Source organism: Mobula hypostoma, chromosome 4, assembly GCF_963921235.1.
Source record: "Mobula hypostoma chromosome 4, sMobHyp1.1, whole genome shotgun sequence".
Taxonomy (NCBI): Eukaryota; Metazoa; Chordata; class Chondrichthyes; order Myliobatiformes; family Myliobatidae; genus Mobula; species Mobula hypostoma.
In genome coordinates this window covers 33,229,981-33,252,633 of record NC_086100.1, presented here as the reverse complement: position 1 = coordinate 33,252,633, position 22,653 = coordinate 33,229,981, and the positions used below count along the sequence as shown (strand labels likewise).

The 22,653-nt window shown below is 41.9% G+C and overlaps 1 protein-coding gene across 2 annotated transcripts in view; it reads left to right on the top strand.

The window, feature by feature from the left end:
• The window catches only part of sphkap (SPHK1 interactor, AKAP domain containing), a 144,114-nt gene that overhangs the window by 57,169 nt on the left and 64,292 nt on the right, over window positions 1–22,653 (top strand). For both annotated transcript variants that reach the window (XM_063044842.1, XM_063044843.1), the window contains 2 exons: window positions 17,574–17,633; window positions 19,438–19,575. In XM_063044842.1, coding sequence (XP_062900912.1) covers window positions 17,574–17,633; window positions 19,438–19,575 — 198 coding nt within the window. The remainder of the gene's footprint in view (window positions 1–17,573; window positions 17,634–19,437; window positions 19,576–22,653) is intronic.

Below are 22,653 nucleotides of genomic sequence, written 5' to 3'. Positions count from 1 at the left end.
TGCACAATTTGCATTAGCAAACAACACAATCTAGGGATGTGCTGGAAGCAGTCCACTAGTGTCACCACACATTCAATCGCCAACATAGCATGCCTATCATGCTTGGCGCAAGATTGAACATGCCAAGCAACAAAGCAACAACAGCAAAACAAGCCCTGATCCTCCCTCCCACCCCAATAATCAGTACTCTAAATCAGAGCTCAGCAAGCGTAAAACCTTGTTCCAGGTGAGCTTATATTGTGAAATGAAGAAAAAAAAGAGTCAAAGATTACCGTTTGTAAAGACCCTGTAATGTCGTAGATATAACATTCATTCATCCATATGGGAGGAAAATGAGAAACAAGGAATGGAGAGAGCAAAGGAAATCATAGATGTAGCAGCCAAGTGCAACACTTTCATTTAACTAACAGAAGAAAAGAGGCTAAAATGGTACTTTGCTGAGTAGTCAGATAACCAAATTTAGAGCTTAATAAATATTATTCATTCGGACTTTGGGGTTCCTCAGTATTCTGGAGATACATAAAAAATGAGAACAATTTTGAGGATGAGGATTCCTCTCATTCTTCTGAAGAAAGTATCTAAATTGGATTGTTATTTATTTGACCGATGGAGTCATGAAAACACGTAGCACCGCAGCAGTGTAGTGGCAGGTGTAATGCTTTACATTGCCAGCTGTAAGACTGGGAGTTCAATTTTTGCTGCTCTCTGCAAGGAGTTTGTATGTTCCCCCCATAACCACTGGGGTTTCTTCCAGGCTCTCCAGTTTCTTTCCACATTCAAGAGATGTATGAATTAGAGTTAGTAAGTTGTGGGCGTGCTATGTTGCTGCTGAAAGAATGGCAACCTTTGTGGGCCATCCCCAGTATATCCTTGACTCAGACAATGCACTTCACTGTATGGTTTAATGTTTCAATCTACATGTGACAAATAGAGTTAATCGTTTATTCTTTTAACAACACAAAAGCAAATTACCGTGGATGTTAAGGGTCTGAATTATAACAGAAATAGGTGGAAATATTCAACAAGTCAGCTAGCAAATATAGAGAAAGAAAAACAGAATTAACACTGCACCTCAATAGCCTTTAATAAGAGCAACAAGTCTGACATAAATAGGTTTTAAAAGACAGAAAAGCAATAACAAGAGCAGAGAACAAAAGGTAAATTTTAAAGCAAGATGGAAAGCAGGAGAGATTAAGCCATATTAAAAAAAAGGAGAGTGCAACAGGGGAGGTATGAAAAAGAGTACAGAAATAAAAGATTGGCCAAAAAATTAGAATAAGTATGAGAAGCGGTATCATTATTGGAATTACCAAAGGAGAGTAATGTAGCTTTTTGAAAGCTGCTTGACAATCCTTTGGTAATTGGAAATTTAAAAAAAGCAAAAATGTGAAATAAAAACAGAATATATTCATTGTTGGAAGTGACTGAATGTTTTGCTAAGCCCAGAAGATTCTAATGTTATTAGCAGGAGGATGAGTCATACAATACAAAGCTGCCTGGTGGTTAATAATTTAGATTGTTTCGAATTGAGTAAGTTGGAGGATGATGATTCAGGATTATCAGGCTTTTGAGAAGGTAGATTGAAAGTTAAGACTAATGGAGATTATTGATCAGAATTAATTATAGCCTGGTTCCTGGGGCATGCTGATATTTTTACTTTAAATTTCCCTACAGCTTTGAAGAAGGACATTCAGCCAGCTCTCGGACCAATCTGATTCTGTCACTACAAAGTCAGGTTTATCATCCTGACATACATCATAAAATTTGTTGTTTTACAACAGCAGTATAGTGCTATACATAAATATTACTATAAATTACCATAAGAAATACAATATTAAAAAAATAAGAAGTTGTTTAACACATTGGTGAGCCCTAATTAGGAATATTGTGTACAGTTTTGGTCACGTGCTTACAGGAGAGATCAAATCAAAATCAAATCAAATCAAGTTTAATTGTCATTCAAACCATACATGGATGCAGCCAAATGAGACAGCATTCCTCTGGGGCCATGGTCCTAAAACATATACGCACATTCAAAATAATGTGAAATTTAAAAAAGTCATGTAAAGAAGCAAATTATTAGTCCAAGTCCCTGAGTGACAAGTCCAGCAATTGATGGTTCCCAGCAGTCCAGCCTGTAATACCACCAGTCCAACACTGGAGGGCAGAACCGACAGGAGAGGCCACTCCCAACCGAGCCCAAACTCCATGCTACAACGCAAGCCCGAGCACTGAGGCCTAATCCTAGCTGCATCCAAGGTGACACTGCTGCCTTGCAGCCTGTCTCTTTACCAAACAAGGGAGGCAGGCGTGCAACAAGTCAATGTGCAACAGGTTTCTGCAATTGCAAAAGTAATGTCTATGACAGTCACTCATGGTTTCACTGCACAACACCTTCGCGCCAGCTTGATCTCTGATGCTTCCAGGTAGCACGCAGCAGCACAATCTCCACCCAGGTCAGCTCTTCCAAACCCAATCAGGATTCTCAATGTGGCCCCACAGCCCGACACAAATCTCCCTGCTCCACAGCCGGGCTCGAATCCCCACGCCCGATAGCCTGACGAAAACAACGAGCAACTCACTGACGTGGTGGACCTGCTGTACATGTAGTTATTGGAAACAAGAATAGTATAAAAGCACAGTTAACAAGGAAAAAAACTCCTCTGACTGGCCTCCCAGAGGGTGCTGCATGTGTGCACACCACCATCTTACCAGAAGGCTGAATGAGTACAGAGAAAATTTAGGAACATAGAAAAACATACAGCACAATACAGGCCCTTCGGCCCATAAAGGTGTGCCAAACATGTCCTACCTTAGAACTACTGAGGCTTGACACGTATCCCTCTATTTTTCTTAGCTCCACGTAGCCATCCAGGAGTTTCTTAAAAGACTCTACCGTTTCCGCTTCCACCACCGTCACCGGCAGCCCATTCCACACACTCACCACTCTCTGCGTAAAAAACTTACCCCTGACATCTCCTCTGTACCTACTCCCCAGCACCTTAAAACTATGCTCTCTCGTGCTAGCCTTTTCAGCCCTGGGAAAAAGCCTCTGACTATCCACACGATCAATGCCTCTCATCATCTCTATCAGGTCACCTCTTATCCTCTGTCGCTCCAAGGAGAAAAAGCCAAGGTCACTCAACCTATTCTCATAAGGCATGCTCCCCAATCCAGGCAACATCCTTGTAAATCTCCTCTGCACCCCTTCTATGCTCTCCATGTTCTTCCTGTAGTGAAGCGAACAGAATTGAGTACAGTACTCCAAGTGGGGTCTGACCAGGGTCCTATATATCTACAACATTACCTCTCAGCTCTTAAACTCAATCCCACAATTGATGAAAGTCAATGCACCGTATGCCTTCATAACCACAGAGTCAACCTGCACAGCTGCTTTGAGTGTCATATGGACTCGGACCCCATGATCCCTCTGATCCTCCACACTACCAAGAGTCTAGCTATTAATGCCATATTCTGCCATCATATTTGACCTACCAAAATGAACAACCTCACACTTATCTGGGTTGAACTCCATCTGCCACTTCTCAGCCAAGTTTTGCATCCTATCAATGTCCCATTGTAACCTCTGACAGCCCTCCACACTGTCCACAACACCCCCAACCTTTGTGTCATCAGCAAATTTACTAACCCATCCCTCCACTTCCTCATGCCGGTCATTTATAAAAACCACAAAGAGTAGGGGTGTCAGAACAGATCCCTGAGGCACACCACTGGTCACCGGCCTCCATGCAGAATATGACCCATCTACAACCACTCTTTGCCTTCAGTGAGCAAGCCAGTTCTGGATCCACAAAGCAATGTCCCCTTCAATCTCAAACTTCCTTACTTTCTCAATAAGCCTGGCATGGGGTACCTTATCAAATGCCTTGCTAAAATCCACATACACTACATCTACAACTCTACCTTCATCAATGTGTTTAGTCACATCCTCAAAAAATTCAATCAGGCTCATAAGGCACGACCTGACTTTGACAAAGCCATGCTGACTATTCCTAATCATATCATGCCTCTCAGGATCTTCTCCATCAACTTACCAACCACTGAAGTAAGACTCACTGGCCTATAATTTCCTGGGCTATCCCTACTCCCTTTCTTGAATAAGGGAACAACATCTGCAACCCTCTAATCCTTCGGAACCTCTCCCATCCTCATTGATGATGCAAAGATCATTGCCAGAGGCTCAGCAATTTCCTCCCTCACTTCCCACAGTAGCCTGAGGTACATTTCGTCTGGTCCTGGTGATTTATCCAACTCAATGCTTTCTAAAAGCTCCAGTACATCCTTCTCCTTAATATCTACATTCTCAAGCTTTTCAGTCCACTGCAAGTCATCCTTACAATCTCCAAGATCCTTTTCCATAGTAAATACTGAAGCAAAGTATTCACTAACTACCTCCGCTATTTTCTCCGGTTCCATACACACTTTTCCACTGTCACACTTGATTGGTCCTGTTCTTTCACATCTTATCCTCTTGCACTTCACAGACTTGTAGAATGCCTTGGGGTTTTCCTTAATCCTGTCCGCCAAGGCATTCTCATGGCCACTTCTGGATCTCCTAATTTCATTCTTAAGTTCCTTCCTGCTAGCCTTATAATCTTCTAGATTCCTATCATTACCTAGTTCTTTGAACATTTCGTAAACTCTTCTTTTCTTCTTGACTAGATTTACACCAGCCTTTGTACACCACTGAACTTGTACCCTACCATCCTTTCCATGTCTCATTGGAACGTACCTACTCAGACCCCCACACAAATATCCCCTGAACGTTTGCCACATTTCTTCTGTACGTTTCCCTGAGAACATTTGTTTCCAATGTATTCTTCCAAGTTCCCGCCTGATAGCCTCATATTTCCCCTTACTCCAATTAAACGTTTCCCTAACTTGTCTGTTCCTATCCCTCTCCAATGCCATGGTAAAGGAGATAGAATTGTGATCACTATCTCCAAAATGCTCTCCCACTGAGAGACCTGACATCTGACCAGGTTCATTTCCCAATTCCAGATCAAGTACAGCCTCTCCTCTTGTTGGCTTATCTACATATTGTGTCAAGAAACCTTCCTGAACACACCTAACAAACTCTACCCCATCTAAACCCCTCACTCTAGGGAGATGCCAATCAATATTTGGGAAATTAAAATCTCCCACCACAACAACCCTGTTATTATTACTCCTTTCCAGAATCTGTCTCCCTGTCAGCTCCTCGATGTCCCTGTAACTATTGGGTGGTCTATAAAAAACACCCAGTAGAGTTATTGACCCCTTCCTATTCCTAACTTCCACCCACAGAGACTCCATAGACAATTCCTCCATGACTTCCTGCTTTTCTGCAGCCATGACACTATCTCTGATCAACAGTGTCATGCTCCCACCTCTTTTGCCTCCCTCCCTATCCTTTCTAAAACATCTAAAGCCTGGCACTTGAAGTAGTCATTCCTGCCCCTGCACCATCCAAGTCTCTGTAATGGCCACAACATCATAGCTCCAAGTGTTGATCCACACTCTAAGCTCATCGGCTTTATTCATGATACTCCTTGCACTAAAATAGACACATCTCAAACCATCAGTCTGAGCGCATCCCTTCTCTATCACCTGCCTATCCTCCCTTTCTCACTGTCTCCAAGCTTTCTCTATTTGTGAGCCAACCTCCCTTAAATCCATCACTTCAGTTCGGTTCCCACCTCCCAGCTATTCTAGTTTAAACTCTTCCCAACAGCCTTAGCAAACATTCCCACCAGGATATTGATCCCACTGGGATTCAAGTGCAACTGTCCTTTTTGTACAGGTCACACCTGCCCCAGAAAAGGTCCTAGTGATCTAGAAATCTGAATCCCTGCCCCCTGCTCCAATCCCTCAGCTATGCATTTATCTTCCACCTCATTCTATTCCTATTCTCACTGTCACGTGGCATAGGCAGTAATCCCAAGATTACTACCTTTGAGGTCCTGCTTCTCAACTTCTTTCCTAACTCCCTGTAGTCTGTTTTCAGGACCTCCTCCCTTTTCCTACCTATGTCATTGGTACCAATATGTACCACAACCTCTGGCTGCTTTCCTTCCTATTTCAAGATATCGTGGACGCGATCAGAAATATCCTGGACCCTGGCACCTGGGAGACAAACTACCATCTGTGTTTCTTTCCTGCGTCCACATCTGACCCCCTAACTACAGAGTCCCCTGTCACTGCTGCCGTCCTCTTCCTTTCCCTACCCATCTGAGCCACAGGGCCAGACTCTGTGCCACAAGTGTGGCCACTGTTGCTCCCCCAGGTAGGTTGTCCCCCCCCAACAGTACTCAAACAGGAGTACTTGTTGTTAAGGGGGACAGTCACTGGGGTGCTCTTGCCCTGCTTCTTGCCCTTCCCCCTCCTGACTGTTACCCACTTCTCTGTCTCCTGTGGTCCCGGGGTGACTACTTGCCCATAGCTCCTCTCTATCACATCCTCATTCTCCCTGACCAGACAAATGTCATCAAGCTGCATCTCCAGCTCCCTGGTGCGGTCCCCAAGGAACTGCAGCTCGATGCACCTGGTGCAGATGTGGTCGTCCGAGAGGCCGCAACTGTCCAGGACCTCCCATATCTGACAAGGAGCACAGAAAGCTGGCCTCACACGCATACTTTCTGTCTTTATTTTAAACAGATAACCTACCTGGCCTCGAACCTTCATCACCAAAGCCCCATTGAGCCAAAGCCTTCCTACTCTGTCTCCCACTATTCCGACACCCACTCTGTAAATCTGTCTTCCTTTTAAACTCTTCCCGCTGTTCTCACTGGCCGACACCCACGTGCTTGCGCAGTTGTGCCCCGCTCAAACTGCTGAAGAAATAACTATCACCTTTTCAACTCAAACAAATAGTGATGGTGAACGCAGCAGACCTGGCAGCATCTATAGGAAGAGGTACAGTCGACGTTTCGGGTCGAGGCCCTTCGTCAGGACTAACTGAAAGAAGAGATAGTAAGAGATTTGAAAGTGGGAGGGGGAGGGGGAGATCCAAAATGATAGGAGAAGACAGGAGGGGGAGGGATGGAGCCAAGAGCTGGACAGGTGATTGGCAAAAGGGATATGAGAGGAATGAGCTGGAGAAGGGAAAGGATCATAGGACGGGAAGCCTGGGAAGAAAGAGAAGGGGGGAGGGGAGCCCGGAGGGTGGAGAACAGGCAAGGAGTTATAGTGAGAGGGACAGAGGGAGAAAAAAAGAGAGAGAAAAAAGGGGGAAAAAAAACAAAAAATATAAAAAATATATTAAATAAAAAAATAAGGATGGGGTGTGAAGGGGATGAGGGGCATTAACGGGAGTTAGAGAAGTCAATGTTCATGCCATCAGGTTAGAGGCTACCCAGACGGAATATAAGGTGTTGTTCCTCCAACCTGAGTGTGGCTTCATCCTTACAGTAGAGAAGGCCGTGGATAGACATGTCTGAATGGGAATGTGATGTGGAATTAAAATGTGTGGCCACTGGGAGATCCTGCTTTCTCTGGCGGACAGAGCGTAGGTGTTCAGCGAAACCGTCTCCCAGTCTGCGTCGGGTATCGCTAATATATAGAAGGCTGCACTGGGAGCACCGGACGCAGTATATCACCCCAGCAGACTCACAGGTGAAGTGTCGCCTCACCTGGAAGGACTGTCTGAGGCCCTGAACGGTAGTGAGGGAGGAAGTGTAAGGGCATGTGTAGCACTTGTTCTGCTGACAAGGATATGTGCCGGGAGGGAGATCAGTGGGAAGGGATGGGGGGGACAAATGGACAAGGGAGTCGCGTAGGGAGTGTTGCTTGAATTTCCAGCATCTGCAGGTTTCCTCGTATCTACCTTTTCAAATCTGTTCACTTTTAAACTCTTCCTGCTGTTCTCACTAGCCAACCTCCACGCGCTTACGCAGTCGTGCCCCATTCAAACTGCTGAAGAAATAACCCCTTGTAAAATTTATGAGGAACTTGCTGGGTCTGGAGATTAAATAGGTTAGGACTTTAGTCCTTGGAATATAGAAAATTGAGAAGCGATCAGAATCAGGTTTATCACCGGCATGTGAAGTGAAATTTATTATCTTAGCAGCAGCAGTTCAATGCAATACATAATAATAGAGAAAGACAACAATAAAATAAATAAGTTAATCAATTACAGTAAGTATATATATGAATATTAAATAGATTAAAAATAGTGCAAAATAGAAATAATAAAAGTGAGGTAGTGTTCATGGGTTCAATGTCCATTTAGGAATCGTATGGCAGAGAGGAAGGAGCTGTTCCTGAATCGCTGAGTGTGTGCCTTTGTGATGGTAACAATGAGAAGTGGGCACATCTTGGGTGATAGGGTTCCTTAATAAAAGTCGTCACCTTTCTGAGGCATCGTTCCTTGAAGTTGTCTTGGATACCACGAAGGCTTGTACCCAAGATGGAGCTGACTAATTTTACAACTGTCTGTACATTCTTTTGGTCTTGTGCAGTAGCAACCCTCCCCCACCCATACCAGACAGTGATACAGCCTGTCAGAATGCTCTCCACGATACATTTATAGAAGTTTTCGAGTGTTTTAGGTGACAATCCAAATCTCTTCAAACTCCTAATGAAATATAGCCGCCCTGTCTTGTTTTCTTTATAGCTGCATTGATATGTTGGGACCAGATTAGGTCCTCAGAGATCTTGACACCCAGGAACTTGGAACTGCTCATTTTCTCCACTTCTGCTCCCTCTATTGGTATGTGTTCCTTCGTCTCACCCTTTCTGAAGTCCACAGTCAGCTCTTTCATCTTACTAACACTGAGTGATTTGATCGAGGAATACAAAATTATGAGGGGTATAGATAGGGTAAATGCAAGCAGGTTTTTCCCACTGAGATTGGATGGGACTCCAACCAGAGATCATGGGTTAATGATGAAAGGCGAAAAGTTTAAGGGGAAACATGAGAGGAAACTTCTTCACTCAAAGAGTGGTGAGAGTGTGGAATGAGCTGCCAGCACAAGTGGTGCATGCGAACTCGATTTCAAGGTCCAAGAGAAGATTGGATGGGTACGTGGATATTAGGGGTATGGAGGGCTATGGACACAGTGCAGGTCAATAGGAGTAGGCAGTTTAAATGATTCAGCACGGACCAGATGGGCCAAAGGGCCTGTTTCTGAGCCGTATTTCTCCATGACTCTATAACTCTATAAAGAAGTACTGAAAGAGAACAAAGATGAGGTAGTATTTATGAGTTTATAGTCCATCTGATAGTCGAGGAGAAGAAGCTGTTCAGTAAATGTTGAGTATGTGTCTTCAGTCTCCTATATCACTTCCCTGATGAATCTCAAGGTTTTATATGGTATACAGTACATTGTTTTCTTTGGACTGACCATTAACCCGACAGCCCTTGCAGCCTTGGCTGCAATGATCCTCCATTAGAAGTCCCTCATGGTGTTTACCACCCACGATGGATCATGATTGACAACCACCCTCTCACCACGGTTGAATAGTTCACCCACCTCCAACAACTCTATGGTAGTAGGGGACGTTGACAATCGAGTCGCCAGAGCCAGCAGTGCCTTTAAGCACCTCCAAAAACGTGTGGAAGAACTACCACAAAAATCCAGGTGTACAGGGTTGTCGTCGTCACAACACTGCTCTACGGCTCCGAAACCTGGGTCTTGTACCGCAAGCAAATCCAGTTGCTCAAGTGCTTCCATCAGTGCTGCCTTTGCTCCATCATGGGTATCAGCTGGCAGGATCGTGTCTCCAACAACGATGTCCTAAAGAAGGCTCAGCTTCCAAGCATCGAAGCCACTTTGCTGCTCAGGCAGCTCCACTGACCAGGCCATATATTTCGCATGGTCAACTCCAGGTTACCGAAAGCAGTACTCTTCGGAGAACTCTCTCAGAGCCAGAGAGATCATGGTGTCATGCGCAAGAGGTACAAAGACCAACTTAAGCAGCAGCTCTCTCAGGCAAATATCAAGGTCAACAAATGTCAGCAGCTGGCTTGTGACAGAGACCGCTGGAGAACATTGATACTTGGAGCAGCCAAGAATCTTGAGGAATCCAGAAGAGTGACTGCTGAAGAGAAGAGGAGACACAGGGAGGGTCCTACCACCCAAGCACACACATCCCAGCTGTTCCCGCGTCCCTACTGCTCCAGAGTCTGCAGATCCAGAATTGACCTCTACAGTCACTAACGACCGTAGCATCACTCCTGAGGACTCTTCATCCCTCCTGATCTTCACAAGTGAAGAAACAGCCATCATATGCTATACATTCTTTAAACATTAGCTCCTCTTACCTTTCCTCCACTCACCTTAAATGGATTTCCTCTGGTATTAGCCATTGCTTTCTTGGGAAAAATGTTCAAAGGTCAAAGTAATTTTTTTTATTAAAGTAACTATATATCACCATGTACAACCCTAAGATTCCATTTCTTGCTGACATAATAAATCTATAGAATAATAACCATAACAGAATCAATGAAAGATCTCAAACTTGGGCGTTCAACCAATGTGCAGAAGACAACGAACTGTGCAAATACATAAAGAAGTAAATAAAAATATTAAATAAATTAAACAATAAATATCAAGATCATTGGATGAAGAGTCCTTGAAAGTGAGTTCATTGTCTGTGGCAACATTTTAACGACAGGGCAAGTGAAGTTAAATTAAGCTATCCTATTTAGTTCAAGAACCTGATGAAGTAATAACTGTTGCTGAACCTGGTGGTGTGAGCCCTGAGGCTCCTGTACCTTCTCCCTGATGGCAGCAGTGAGAAGAGAGCATGTCCTGGGTGGTAGGGGTTCCTGACAATGGATGCTGCTTTCCTGTGGAAGTGCTCAGTGGTGGTGAAGGCTTTACCAGTGATGGCTTGGGCTGTAGCCAGTATTTTTGGTAGAATTTTCCATTCAAGGGCATTGGTGTTTCCACACCAGGCTGTGATGCAGCCGGTCAATATACTCTCCACAACACATCTACAGAAGCTTGTCAAAGTTTAAGATGTCATGCCGAATCTCCACAAATTCCTAAGTAGTTGTACTTACATGCTGAACGCAGGACAGGTCCTCTGAAATAATAAATAATAACACGGATGAATTTAAAGTTACTGACTCTCTCCACCTCTGATCCTCCGGTGTGGACTGGCTCATGGACCTCTGGTTCCCTTCTCCTGAAGTCAATAATCAGCTCCTTGGTCTTGCTGACATTGAATAAGAGGTTACTTCTATGACACCACTCTGCGAGGTGCTGGCTGTACACTCTATCTATGCCTCTCATAATCCTGTACACTTCTATCAAGTCACCCCTCTTCCCCTACCTCTCCAAAGCTTGCTCAACCTTTCCTCATAAGACATGTCTTCTCATCCAGACAGAATCCTGGTAGATCTCCTCTGAACCCTCTCTATTGTTCTCACATCCTTCATCTAATGAGATATCCAGAACAACAAATCCATTTGTCAAATGGTGCAAGCTGAATCATCTGCAGCTCAACATCAGACAGACAAATGAGTTGGTGATGGACTTTAGGAAGGCTAAGCCTGCACTGGTCCCTGTCAGTATTGATGGTGAGGATGTGGATGTGGATGTGGTTGTAGTGAGCACTTATAAGTACCTAGAGGTGGACCTGGTGGCAGACTTGAGTGGAGCACCAACAAAGAGGCTGTGTACAAAAAGGGCCACTGTTATAGGAATCAAACTGGAGGCTGTGGTAGAACAAAGGACCCTACAGAAAATCCTGGCACTTCTGGACAACGTTTCTCACCCTCTGCATGCCACCTTGGCTGAACAGAGGAGCACTTTTAGTCATAGACTAAGACAACTGTACTGCTCCAAAGGGCTCTATATGAGGTCGCTCTTACCCTTGGCCATTAGGCTCTATAGCCGAGGAAGTGATGTACCCCTCTTGTTAGACTGATTGAGGTAACTTACTTTTTATTCTTTCTTACTTCTCTTCTAATATTTGTATATCTGTGCACTTGTAATGCTACTTTTGAAACTAATTTCCTTTAGGATCAATAAGGTATCTTTCTATTTATTAGCCCTTTTATTCATGTCATTCAACATGCAAGTTGATGTCTTGTGTTATTGGCATCTTTTTCTAATGGGTCTTATTCCTCTGTAAATCATGTATTTTTATACAATACTGAAGATTGAAAAGGCTTTTCAAAAGATTGATCTACTGTAGATTGCTTTCATTCTACATTTAAAAATACAAAAGATGTCAAAATGAGCTGATTAATTACACACTTTCTCATGTGTCATGCATTGCCTACAGAAAATACAGAGCAGAATTTCATTGCAAAATATAACATTCGGGTCTGCTGAGTTGTTTTCTGTTTTCTTAACACCCAGATTTTAATAGTTATGAAACATATGATGTATTTGAATTACCAAATATGTATTTTATTTTATAAAAAGTAGTTTGTAAATAATAAATATGATAATTAATACAAACCAAATAATATGAGACAAAGTTAATTCAAAATTATTTCAGCCCTTTCTGGTTTATGGCAAGTGCAATTCAATGTAGATGAATGTAAAATAATCAGCAGGGGTTCAAGAGATTAAATCAGAGGGCATGTACTGAATAAACTCATTGAACCCATCAGTGCAGTAAATGGTTGAACTAAAAATAATCAAATACGATTTCATGCATCATTACCTCCTAGATTACAAATAGCCAAAATCAAGGAGAGTTAAATTTATCACACGCGACTGCATGAATATTCATTTAAGCATAATATTTTCAGCTCTTTTAGTGAGCTTTGATTGGGTTTAATACATTTCTACAATAGCAATAGTTTGCGTTGTTATACTATGCATTATATGGTGAAACTGGAGTGCAAAGACAGTAGTATTGTTCATCATTTAGACCATCTACATCCATCCTTCCAGAATGTTAGCTCTCCCTCCACAGGGCTCAGTAACTAATTTCCTGACATTTGAAGGTTTTCCCAGATTGACTCCAACAACTTTACTGACAGTGAACATCTTAATACTATTGTGCAGATACATTTATTCCAGAATATGTCAATAGCGGGAAATACAAAAGGAAAATACCATGTATGTTGGAACTCTAAAGTAAAAGTACCAGAACTCAGAAAAGCAGACTATAGCTGTGGAGAGAGAAACAAGCAATAATTTTTCAGGCCAAAGACACTTCACCAGGCGGTTGGGAAATCTCATATTTCAGTAATGAGAGAATGGTATTTTTTCCTGTCGTTAACTTTTGGCAATATTTTAATAAAGGCATGCAGGACAAAAGTAACTTAAATTTCTTACCTGTATGCTCATATTGCTAACTTTGCTAATTTAATGTATTGTACCAAGAACGGACAACTTTCTTACCAGTTTACCATATTGGAATGTAGCAACTTGTTTTCACTTCTGGTGAGCATCCAAATATTTATGTTCAGGCAGTTATAGTGTGATTGATTGCACTCCTTCCATAAGAATTTCTAAAATAAAATAAAACACAGACATGTTCCTTTGAGGACTCAGACAGCAAGTCATGCTTAGCTGGAACAAGCACCTAAAAAGCACAGCATTTCCCCACGAACCCCAGGGCAGCTTCTTCAAATCAAGTAGGGACTCCCGAGAGAACCCATGACATTACATAAATCAGTCCAACCACAGGAAATCCATCACCGTCAGCAGCATAGCCATAAGGCAGGAGGTGAAGATATGGCAGCAAGTAGATTGCTTATTTCCATTACTCAGAGAGATCATAAAAAGCTCACAATTTTCCACCATATATCACAGCCCTTCACAATCTTCAAAACATTTCTCACTTCACTTCTTAAATGGTTGGGTGGGGTGGGGGTGCATGGCGATTAGCACAACGCTTTACTGTTCCAGTGACCTGGATTCAATTCCCGTCACAGCCTTGTAAGGATTATGTATGTTCTCCCCGTGACCACGTTGGTTACCTCAGGGTGCCTTGGTTTCCTCCCATAAGTCCAAAGACCTACCGGTTGATAGGTGACTTGGGCATTGAAAATTGTCCTGTCATTAGCCTAGGATTAGATCAGGGAGTTGCTGGGCAGGCAGCTCGAAGGGCCGGAAGGCCTATTCAGCGCTATCTCTCAATTAATTCATTAATTGATTGATTCATTAATCTCTGAGGCAAAGAAAGCCATAATTTCCCAAGTTTCCTTTCATAATATCCTAGCAATTCTTGGCTGAAGACACAGGAGTCCACAGAATCTAGAATTTGGAGGAACAATTTGCAGGAGCAACTCTGCGGGTGGAGCAGCAGGGAAGAAAGGAACTGTTGACTTTGTGTTGAAACCCTGCAGGATCAATTTGCTCCAGCAAGCTATTTGTTTTATCTAGACTGAACATGTTATGATTACATGTATATGCTTCAAGCTGCGCACATTGTCCGACACAATGGCCCAGTCACCCCAACAAAAGCAGGAGGAGATATAAGCCAGGCAAAGATGGAATGAGAGGAAGGCGTGGGTGATAGATGAGAAACGATTGAAGGTTACTTCCACTGCAGTAGAGGGGAAGATGTGATTAAGAAAAAGGAAAATATCTCAGTACCTGTGTGAAAAATCTGGGCATGTCTAGCAGAAATGGGGGAAGTAGGAGAATGAATCGAGTCTTGGGCTTGAGCAAGTTTTGTTAACTATTGGAATCTATGAGCTTGAAATGGATGTTAGCTGCTGACCTGAGATAAAGACAGACAAATCCCGAAAGGGAAGGGAAGGGATGAAGGAATAAAGGGTAGCTTCTCCAATTATTCAGAAGTCTGTATTTTTAGAGTTCAACAAATTGTGTGGATAAGGACATGGGTTTACAAAGAGGATTGAGACTGCAGTTTCTGTACTGTTATCTGTACCTCTGGTCCATGATACATTCTGCAGAGATGAGCCTCATGGATGTGCGAGCTGGTGGAAATTAAGTGTAATAGAAACAAAAATTCCGCGGAGGAAGAAACATCAATGCAGGTTTGAAGACTGGTGAAAATGTTCAGGGAGGGGACCTGAGTAGGACAGGAACTAGGTCCATTCCACATATCCCACAAAGAGCTTGAAACCAAGCAAATTCCCATAGCTACATCTTTGACCACCCTTTAAGGAAGATGGTGCTCAGAATGCTGGAGGAACTCAGCTGATCAGGCAGCATCAATGGAGCCTGTCTATATATTGCTTTCTGCCTGACCCACTTGCACTTCCCCAGCATTTTGTGTGTGTTGATCCAGATTTCCAGCATCTGCAGTTTCCCTTCAGCCTCTGATGCTGAACCATGAAAACTAATTACACTGAAGTAACTTTGTTGGGAAGGCCGAGAGCTTACAACACCAGAATCACAAAACAGGCAGTCGACTCAACTCTGAGCTCTGTCACATCAAGGATTGGCGGGTGAATGAATCAGTGATGTTGTTAAAGAATCCTCAATTAAAGTGGAACATTTCCACTGACTCCTGGGCTGTGGTTGTTTAAAATTGAGAAGAAGCATTCGGGATGGTATTCAATATCTCAAACCGGAGGAGATTCAGGAGCCGGAAGATGAGCACTCAAAGTTTTAACAAAAGCTTCTTCCCCTCCACCATCAGATTTCTGAATGGTCTACGATCCCATGAACACTGCTTTTGCTTACTTTTTGCACTTACTTATTTTGTTATATTCCTTATTGTCTTATTTCTTATAGTGATTTTTTTTTGCATTACACTACACGGCTAGTGCAAAACAACAAATTTTGCTGCATTGTCAGAGATAATAAGTCTGAATCTACTTCTGAATCTGATTCTGACTGTATCCGTCAGCAGCAAACGGAGGCCCAGTAAAGACAATGGAGGGAATGCACCACCTCTCATCTATTTACCACCCACTCCATCGAGCAGCTCCCTCTTTCCTGTGGTAAAGATTGCGGATCCCACATTGCCCCCAAGAGCCACCTCATAGCCCACAGAACTGAGTGGATGCAAGTCACCCTCAGTCCTGAGAGATTGACCCCTGAAGAACAGATAAGAAAAAATATAAAGATTAGAATGGATTCAGAGCAAGTTAACCAGAATTATGGGACAGCTTAAAGCTTGAAATTCTTTCAATGTTTGAAAAAAGAATGGATTGCTCCCTCTGAAAGGCCTGTTGGACTAATTAAAAATTTCAACATGAAGGCTAAAAGGTATTTTTGTTGCTAGGGGGTTTGAGGGACTTAATTTTGGAGGGAAAGTTCAATGTCAATACATCGTTCTTTTGTATGTATACGAGGACTAATCTCTACCCATTTATTCTCTATGCTCCTGATTTTTATTTTTCTAGTTTTTTTATATATATATATACTAAATCTATCACATGATGTTATGTTCATTCTTATCTCACTTTCTTGTTGTTTCTTTGTCCACTTCATAACCCAGATATATGTAAAGGGCCTGCTGGCTCTGTATTTCACCTATTTGTCTATAAATCAATACTTTATCATTAATTTCCTCATAATTTAATGTGATCCTACACTCTTCCTTATTAAAATTAAGAGGAATTGTGTCAGTTGTTCCTCATTTACCAATATTGATTGACAAGAAATTTAAACGCATATTATTAGGCATAATTTTCACAGCTATTCTGCCTGAAATCAGCAAATACAAAACAAAACAGGGAAACCAGTTGGAGAAGCTTATCAGTGCCACTCAGCTGGGTAATTCCTCCGTGGATTAATTTTCTTCCCCATCCACAGGACAGATGGTTAGCCACTCTTTGACAACAGCGTTACATAAAATTGCCAACTGGGGAAATCTTATTTTCATGGTTTTCAACGCTACCAATGCTGATCCCAGAGTCTTCCTAGAGACAGATGGCAACAGACTTTAGAGCAGCAGGAGAAGGCTGTTTTGGAATGAAAGACCTCCACGATGAGCATCTGTCTCTGTCCTCAGGTCCTTAAACCTTCATGTTGACACTCCCAAAGCTTGCAGTCAGGCAGCTCTTGACTCCCTCTGAGGGTTGAAGATCCTTTTGTTCCCTTGCCCAGCCAAACTAATGCCCCCATCCTTTTCCTGACAGAAGGTAGGCAAGTGAAAGCCCCTCCCTGATTCTCAAACTCTCTCCCATGGTAAATCTTGATCACTGTTTTATGATTTCCTGTTTTAATCCATGTTGTATGTATCCCCCAGTCATGTGACTAGTTACCATAATAGACATAATAAACATGCAACACAGTATACAAAGCAGACAGACAACAGACGCATGGCTCCGACAATACCAATTCTGTGAAATTACTCATAGGTTCATACTCCATGCAGATAGATACAGATAGATTTTGCTTGGTCTGACAATTTTCTTTGAGTTTCAGTCCATGAAATGATTCTTTTCTTTTATCTGTGAAAAGAGAAACAGAATTCATATTTCAGGCAGATGTCTTATCAGAGAGTTAATACACAGTGTTTTGCTTCTGTGTTTTGGGTGACTCACTGACCTCCTTTTGGTCACAACCCACCACACCTCAGAGTTTGAATTTTATCATGCTACCACTTAAATTCATCTTGCTATAATCTATCTGGACTACAAGCATCTTACTATAAATAGATGACCTTTTAGCCTTGTATAGACGCAATTACATGTGTGTTTATGAGCTGAATTCAGATGTTATTTGTAATCTCTCTAGATCTGCTTTGTAAACCTTGATGGAGTGGATACAAATATCAAAAGTAAAGAACTGCAGCAGGTAAGAGAACAAGGATAAAATTATTCCACAAAGCCCGAAACACAGGAGTTACAGTCTGAGATATCGGCAATTAAATAGAATATAAAACATAGAAATTTACAGCACATTAAAGGCCCTTCAGCCCACAAAGTTGTGCCGACCATGCAACCTACTCTAGAGACTGCCTAGAATTTCTCTAGCGCAAGCCCTCTATTTTTCTAAGCTCCTAAGAGGCTCTTAAAAGACCCTATTGTATCCGCTTCCACCACCGCTGCCAGCAGTGCATTCCACGCACCCACCACTCTGTGTGTGAAAAACTTGCCCCTGACATCCCCTTGGTACCTACTTCCAAGCACCTTAAAGCTATGCCCTCCCATGTTAGCCATTTCAGCCCCGGGAAAATGCCTCTGACTATCCACACGATTAATGCCCCTCATCAGGCAACATCCCTGTAAATCTCCTCTGCACTCTCCCTGTACGACATTTTTGTCTGAATTTACCGTCAGCTACTTAAGCAACGAGTTTGGTTTTCAGATAAAATTGTAAGGAACAATTCTAAGAACAGTCACTTTAACTATTGGCTTAATTGAATGTTTCAGGGTGTAAGGAAGAAATCATTCTAACAACATAAGAAATAGACTTTACAGCTCTGCAACTTAATCAGAACATGATTGATCCTAAACCACATCCACTGTCCTGCCTATACTTTCCACACATTGTTGTCATTCACTCACATTCTCACATTCACATATTCTTGTCAATTCACACATGATTATTTGATCTATTTTCCCTATCAATTTATCGGTAAATAGATTATTATGTTGTTAAAGTTATTCATGAATCAAATCAACTTCATTCACAAGTAACTTTGAAAATTATTTTTAAAATTGCAGTGAACGTATGTTCCTGCAGCATGCCATTCAGAATGTGGATGTGGTTCAGTGTTAAATTTTACCCTGGATGAGAGATGCTAAAGTCTCAGAATACTGGATGATAAATCTGGAAAAGAAGGTCTCTTTTCTGCCAGTTCAGATAACATGTAACAAGAGATTACAGGGAATCTTCAAACAGTGTCATCGTTTATCCAACATTTTACACATAATTGCATTATCTCACTAACCTATTGATTACTTAACCTAGAAAACAGCATCACAGATGCATTACATACCGATCAATTCTGAGCTCAGCACCTGAGGCCACTTGAGATGAATTTGGAGATAGCTGTGTGCATAATGAAAGCTCTTACACTGATATTGCACTCTGACTTGATACACTTGATATCAGTGATGGCCTTTCATCTGTCGAGTTCTGTTGATGTAATTGACCTGTAACATTTCTTTCTTCACAGGTGCTGCCTGACTTAAGTATCTTTAGTATTTTCTGTTTTAATTTTAGTTCTCTAGCATCAAAAGTATTTTGTGTCAGGAAAAATGTCTAGCTTTCACTCCTTGAACATTACTTCTCAAACAATCAGTAAGACAAGCTATAGAATAATAATCCAGAGATATATGCTTAAATACTCTGAGGGATGCCTCTGAAATTTAAATATGATTATTCTCAGATTAAATACTAATATTGCTGACTTGGTCCACAAAAGCACTGAATCATAATAAAACAATATTATTTAGGAAAGGGAGTGTCCCACTCCATTGAATTATTCTCATTCTGGCTTTTGACACTCACTTGCAATTGTGTATTGTTATTACCATACCAAAGTGTTCGGTGTCCTTGCCCTGCTGAGGTAGAAGCCAGATGTCTGTTTGAAAGATAGGCATTGAGTTCATATATAATCCAAGTGCTTTTGTTTGCAATTCTGTTTTTCTAGAAATTAGATACTGTATCACCTGACCTCCCACACCTCATCAATTCGTTGAACGTTTGCCAGATGAAAGACAATGAACTTATCCTTGTGCGTGGTTTAATTGCTCCAGGAAGCTGTTTGGATAATGCAAATCATTCCCAGGTATGGAGCTTGTAACTCTGTCAGATTTTGATCGCAAGATCTTAACTAATTCAATTAATGATTTAATCAATGATGATCACAAAATTGAATTGACACTCAAATTCATAAATATAAAACCACTTGGAAAAAAATGATAAAATCTGATTAGGCATTCTGAAAAAAAAATGCAAGAAGCATGGACAAAATGAATAGTCAGCCAGAACCCAAGGGTTGACGCCGTAACCAGAAGACCATAAAACACAGGAGCAGATTCTCAACACACTATGCGAATAGGAACTTAGCAAGCTTTGTTGGGCCAAGCAGCCTGATCTTGTCAAAAACATTCTAATAATGCTCTAATTAGGCCTTTTGACCCAACGGGTCTGCTCTGCCATTCAATCATGACTGATTTATTTCTCCCCTCAACGTCATTCTCCTGCCTTCTCCCCATAACCCTTGACATTTTTACTAATCAAGAATCTATCAACTTCCACTTTAAAGATACCCAATGACTTGGCCTCCAACACCATCTGTGGCAATGAATTCCACAGATTCACCACCATCTGCCAGAAGAAATTCCTCCTCATCTCTGTTTTAAAGGGATATACTGTACTTCTATTCTGAAGTCGTGCCCTCTGGTCCTAACAGAACAAGCAACCATGCAAAGAAAAGTCACTGAGAAGACATTGGGTTAAAATTTAATGTTGTTCCCATTGATATTTGAGGCCAACACTAACTGATAATGTACAAGTCTCTTCTTTGTATTATATCCAAACCATATTGGCAAATAATACTTGAGAGAAATGTGTCTATTTTAATGACATCATTAAGACATAAATTAGTGATCTTCATCACACCCTTGATTGAAAATGTCACTCCATGATGTAAATAGCATCACGGTTCATTGTTTGAGCGATGCTAATGTGGTTGCTCAGTCCATAACATTGTACTTCTTTGAAAGGGTTAAGGACATCTGGTGTTAGACAAGGGAAATTAACAATAGCTTAATAGGAAGTGATCTCTTGAGGTGCCGGTTAAAGCACAATATTGGAAAACAATAATCTACATTTGGCAGTTTACTTCTTCTGTGAGTAATTAGTTATAGATCTGCAATGCCTCCCGGGTGCAGGAAACTAAATTGTGTAAGGCTGCAACTGAACACATCCTTAATTAATCAGCCATTGTTAATTGAGCTTCACCAATGACATTTTCTATGTAAATAAATGCAATAATCAGTTTTTCTCTTTAATAAATGGAATAATAGGTATGAAAGTTACAGCTGTGTAGTTGTCCTCAGCATGTATTTGTCTTTTTAGTGGTCTAAAAGGAATTAGGTTTTCACGGAGCAATAAAAATGACTCACCTGATCAGTCAACACAAGAATATTTTGAGCAACATCTAACAGTATAACACAGGAGCAGACCCTCCAGCCCACAATGTTGTGCTGAGCCAAATAAATTAGGAATCAACTGGTCAACTAAACTAATCTATTATGCCTACACAATGCCCAGGTCCCTTCATTTTCCTCACATTTATATGCCTACATAAGCGTGTCTTAAGTGCCTCTATCGTATCTCCCTCTACCACCACCCCAGGCACCCACCTCTCTCTGTTTAAAAAGCCTGTCTCCAACATCTCCTTTACAGAACCTACCTATAGCTGCCTTAAATGCACCCAATGACTTGGCCTCCACAGCCACTCGAGCAACAAATTCCACAGATTTATCACCCTCTGACTAAAGTAATTTCTCTGCATCTCTGTTCTAAATGGACATCCTTTAATCCTGAAGTCGTGCCCTCTTGTCCTAGACTCCACTACCATGGAAAATAACTTTGCCATATCTAATCTGTTCAGGCCTTTTAACATTCAGAATGTTTCTATGAGATCCCCGCTCAGTCTCCTGAACACCAGGGAATACAGCCCAAGAGCTGCCAGACGTTCCTCATACGGTAACCCTTTCATTTCTGGAATCATTCTCGTGAACCTTCTCTGAACCCTCTCCAATGTCAGTATATTCTTTCTAAAATAAGGAGCCCAAAACTGCACACAGTACTCCAAGTGTGGTCTCACAAGTGCCTTATAGAGCCTCAACATCACATCCCGGCTCTTATATTCTATACCTCTAGAAATGAATGTCATCATTGCATTCGCCTTCTTCAATACCGACTCTTCCTGAAGTTTAACCTTTAGGGTACCCTGCACACGGACTCCCAAATCTCTTTGCATCTCTGCGTTTTGAATTCTCTTCCCATCTAAGTAATAGTCTGCCCATTTATTTCTTCCACCAAAGTGCATGACCATACACTTTCTCACATTATACTTCATTTGTCACTTCTTTGCCTATTCCACTGAACTGTCTATGTCTCTCTGCAGGCTCTCTGTTTCCTCAACACTACCTGCTCCTCCACTTATCTTTGTATCATTGGCAAATTTAGCCACAAATCCATTAATACCATAGTCCGAATTATTGACATACATTGTAAAAAGCAGTTGTCCCAACACCGACCCCAGTGGAACTCCACTGGTAACCAGCAGTCAGGAGAAGAGGATCCTTTTATTCCCACTCTCTGTTTTCTGCCGATCAGCAAGTGCACCGCCCATGCTAGAAACTCCCCTGTAATTCCATGGGCTCTTATCTTGCCAAGCAGCTTCATGTGAGGGACCCTGTCAAAGGCTTTCTGAAAATCCAGTACACCACAGCTACTGCATCTCCTTTGTCTACCTTGCTTGTAATTTCCTCAAAAGATTGCAGTAGGTTAGTCAGGCAGGATTTTCCTTTCAGGAATGCATGCTGGTTTTGGCCTATCTTGTCATGTGCCTCCAGGTACTCTGTCAACTCATCCCTAACAATCAATTCTAACAACTTCCCAACCACTGATGGCAGGCTAACAGGTCTATTGTTTCCTTTCTACTGTCTCCCAACCTTCTTAAATAGTGGAGTAACACTTGCAATTTTCCATGCATCTGGTACAATGCCAGAATCTTTCAATTCTTGAAAGATCATTGTTAATGCCTCTGCAATCTCTCCAGCTACTTCCTTCAGAACCTAAGAGTGTATTCCATCAGGTCCAGGAGATTTATCCACCCTCAGGCCATTAA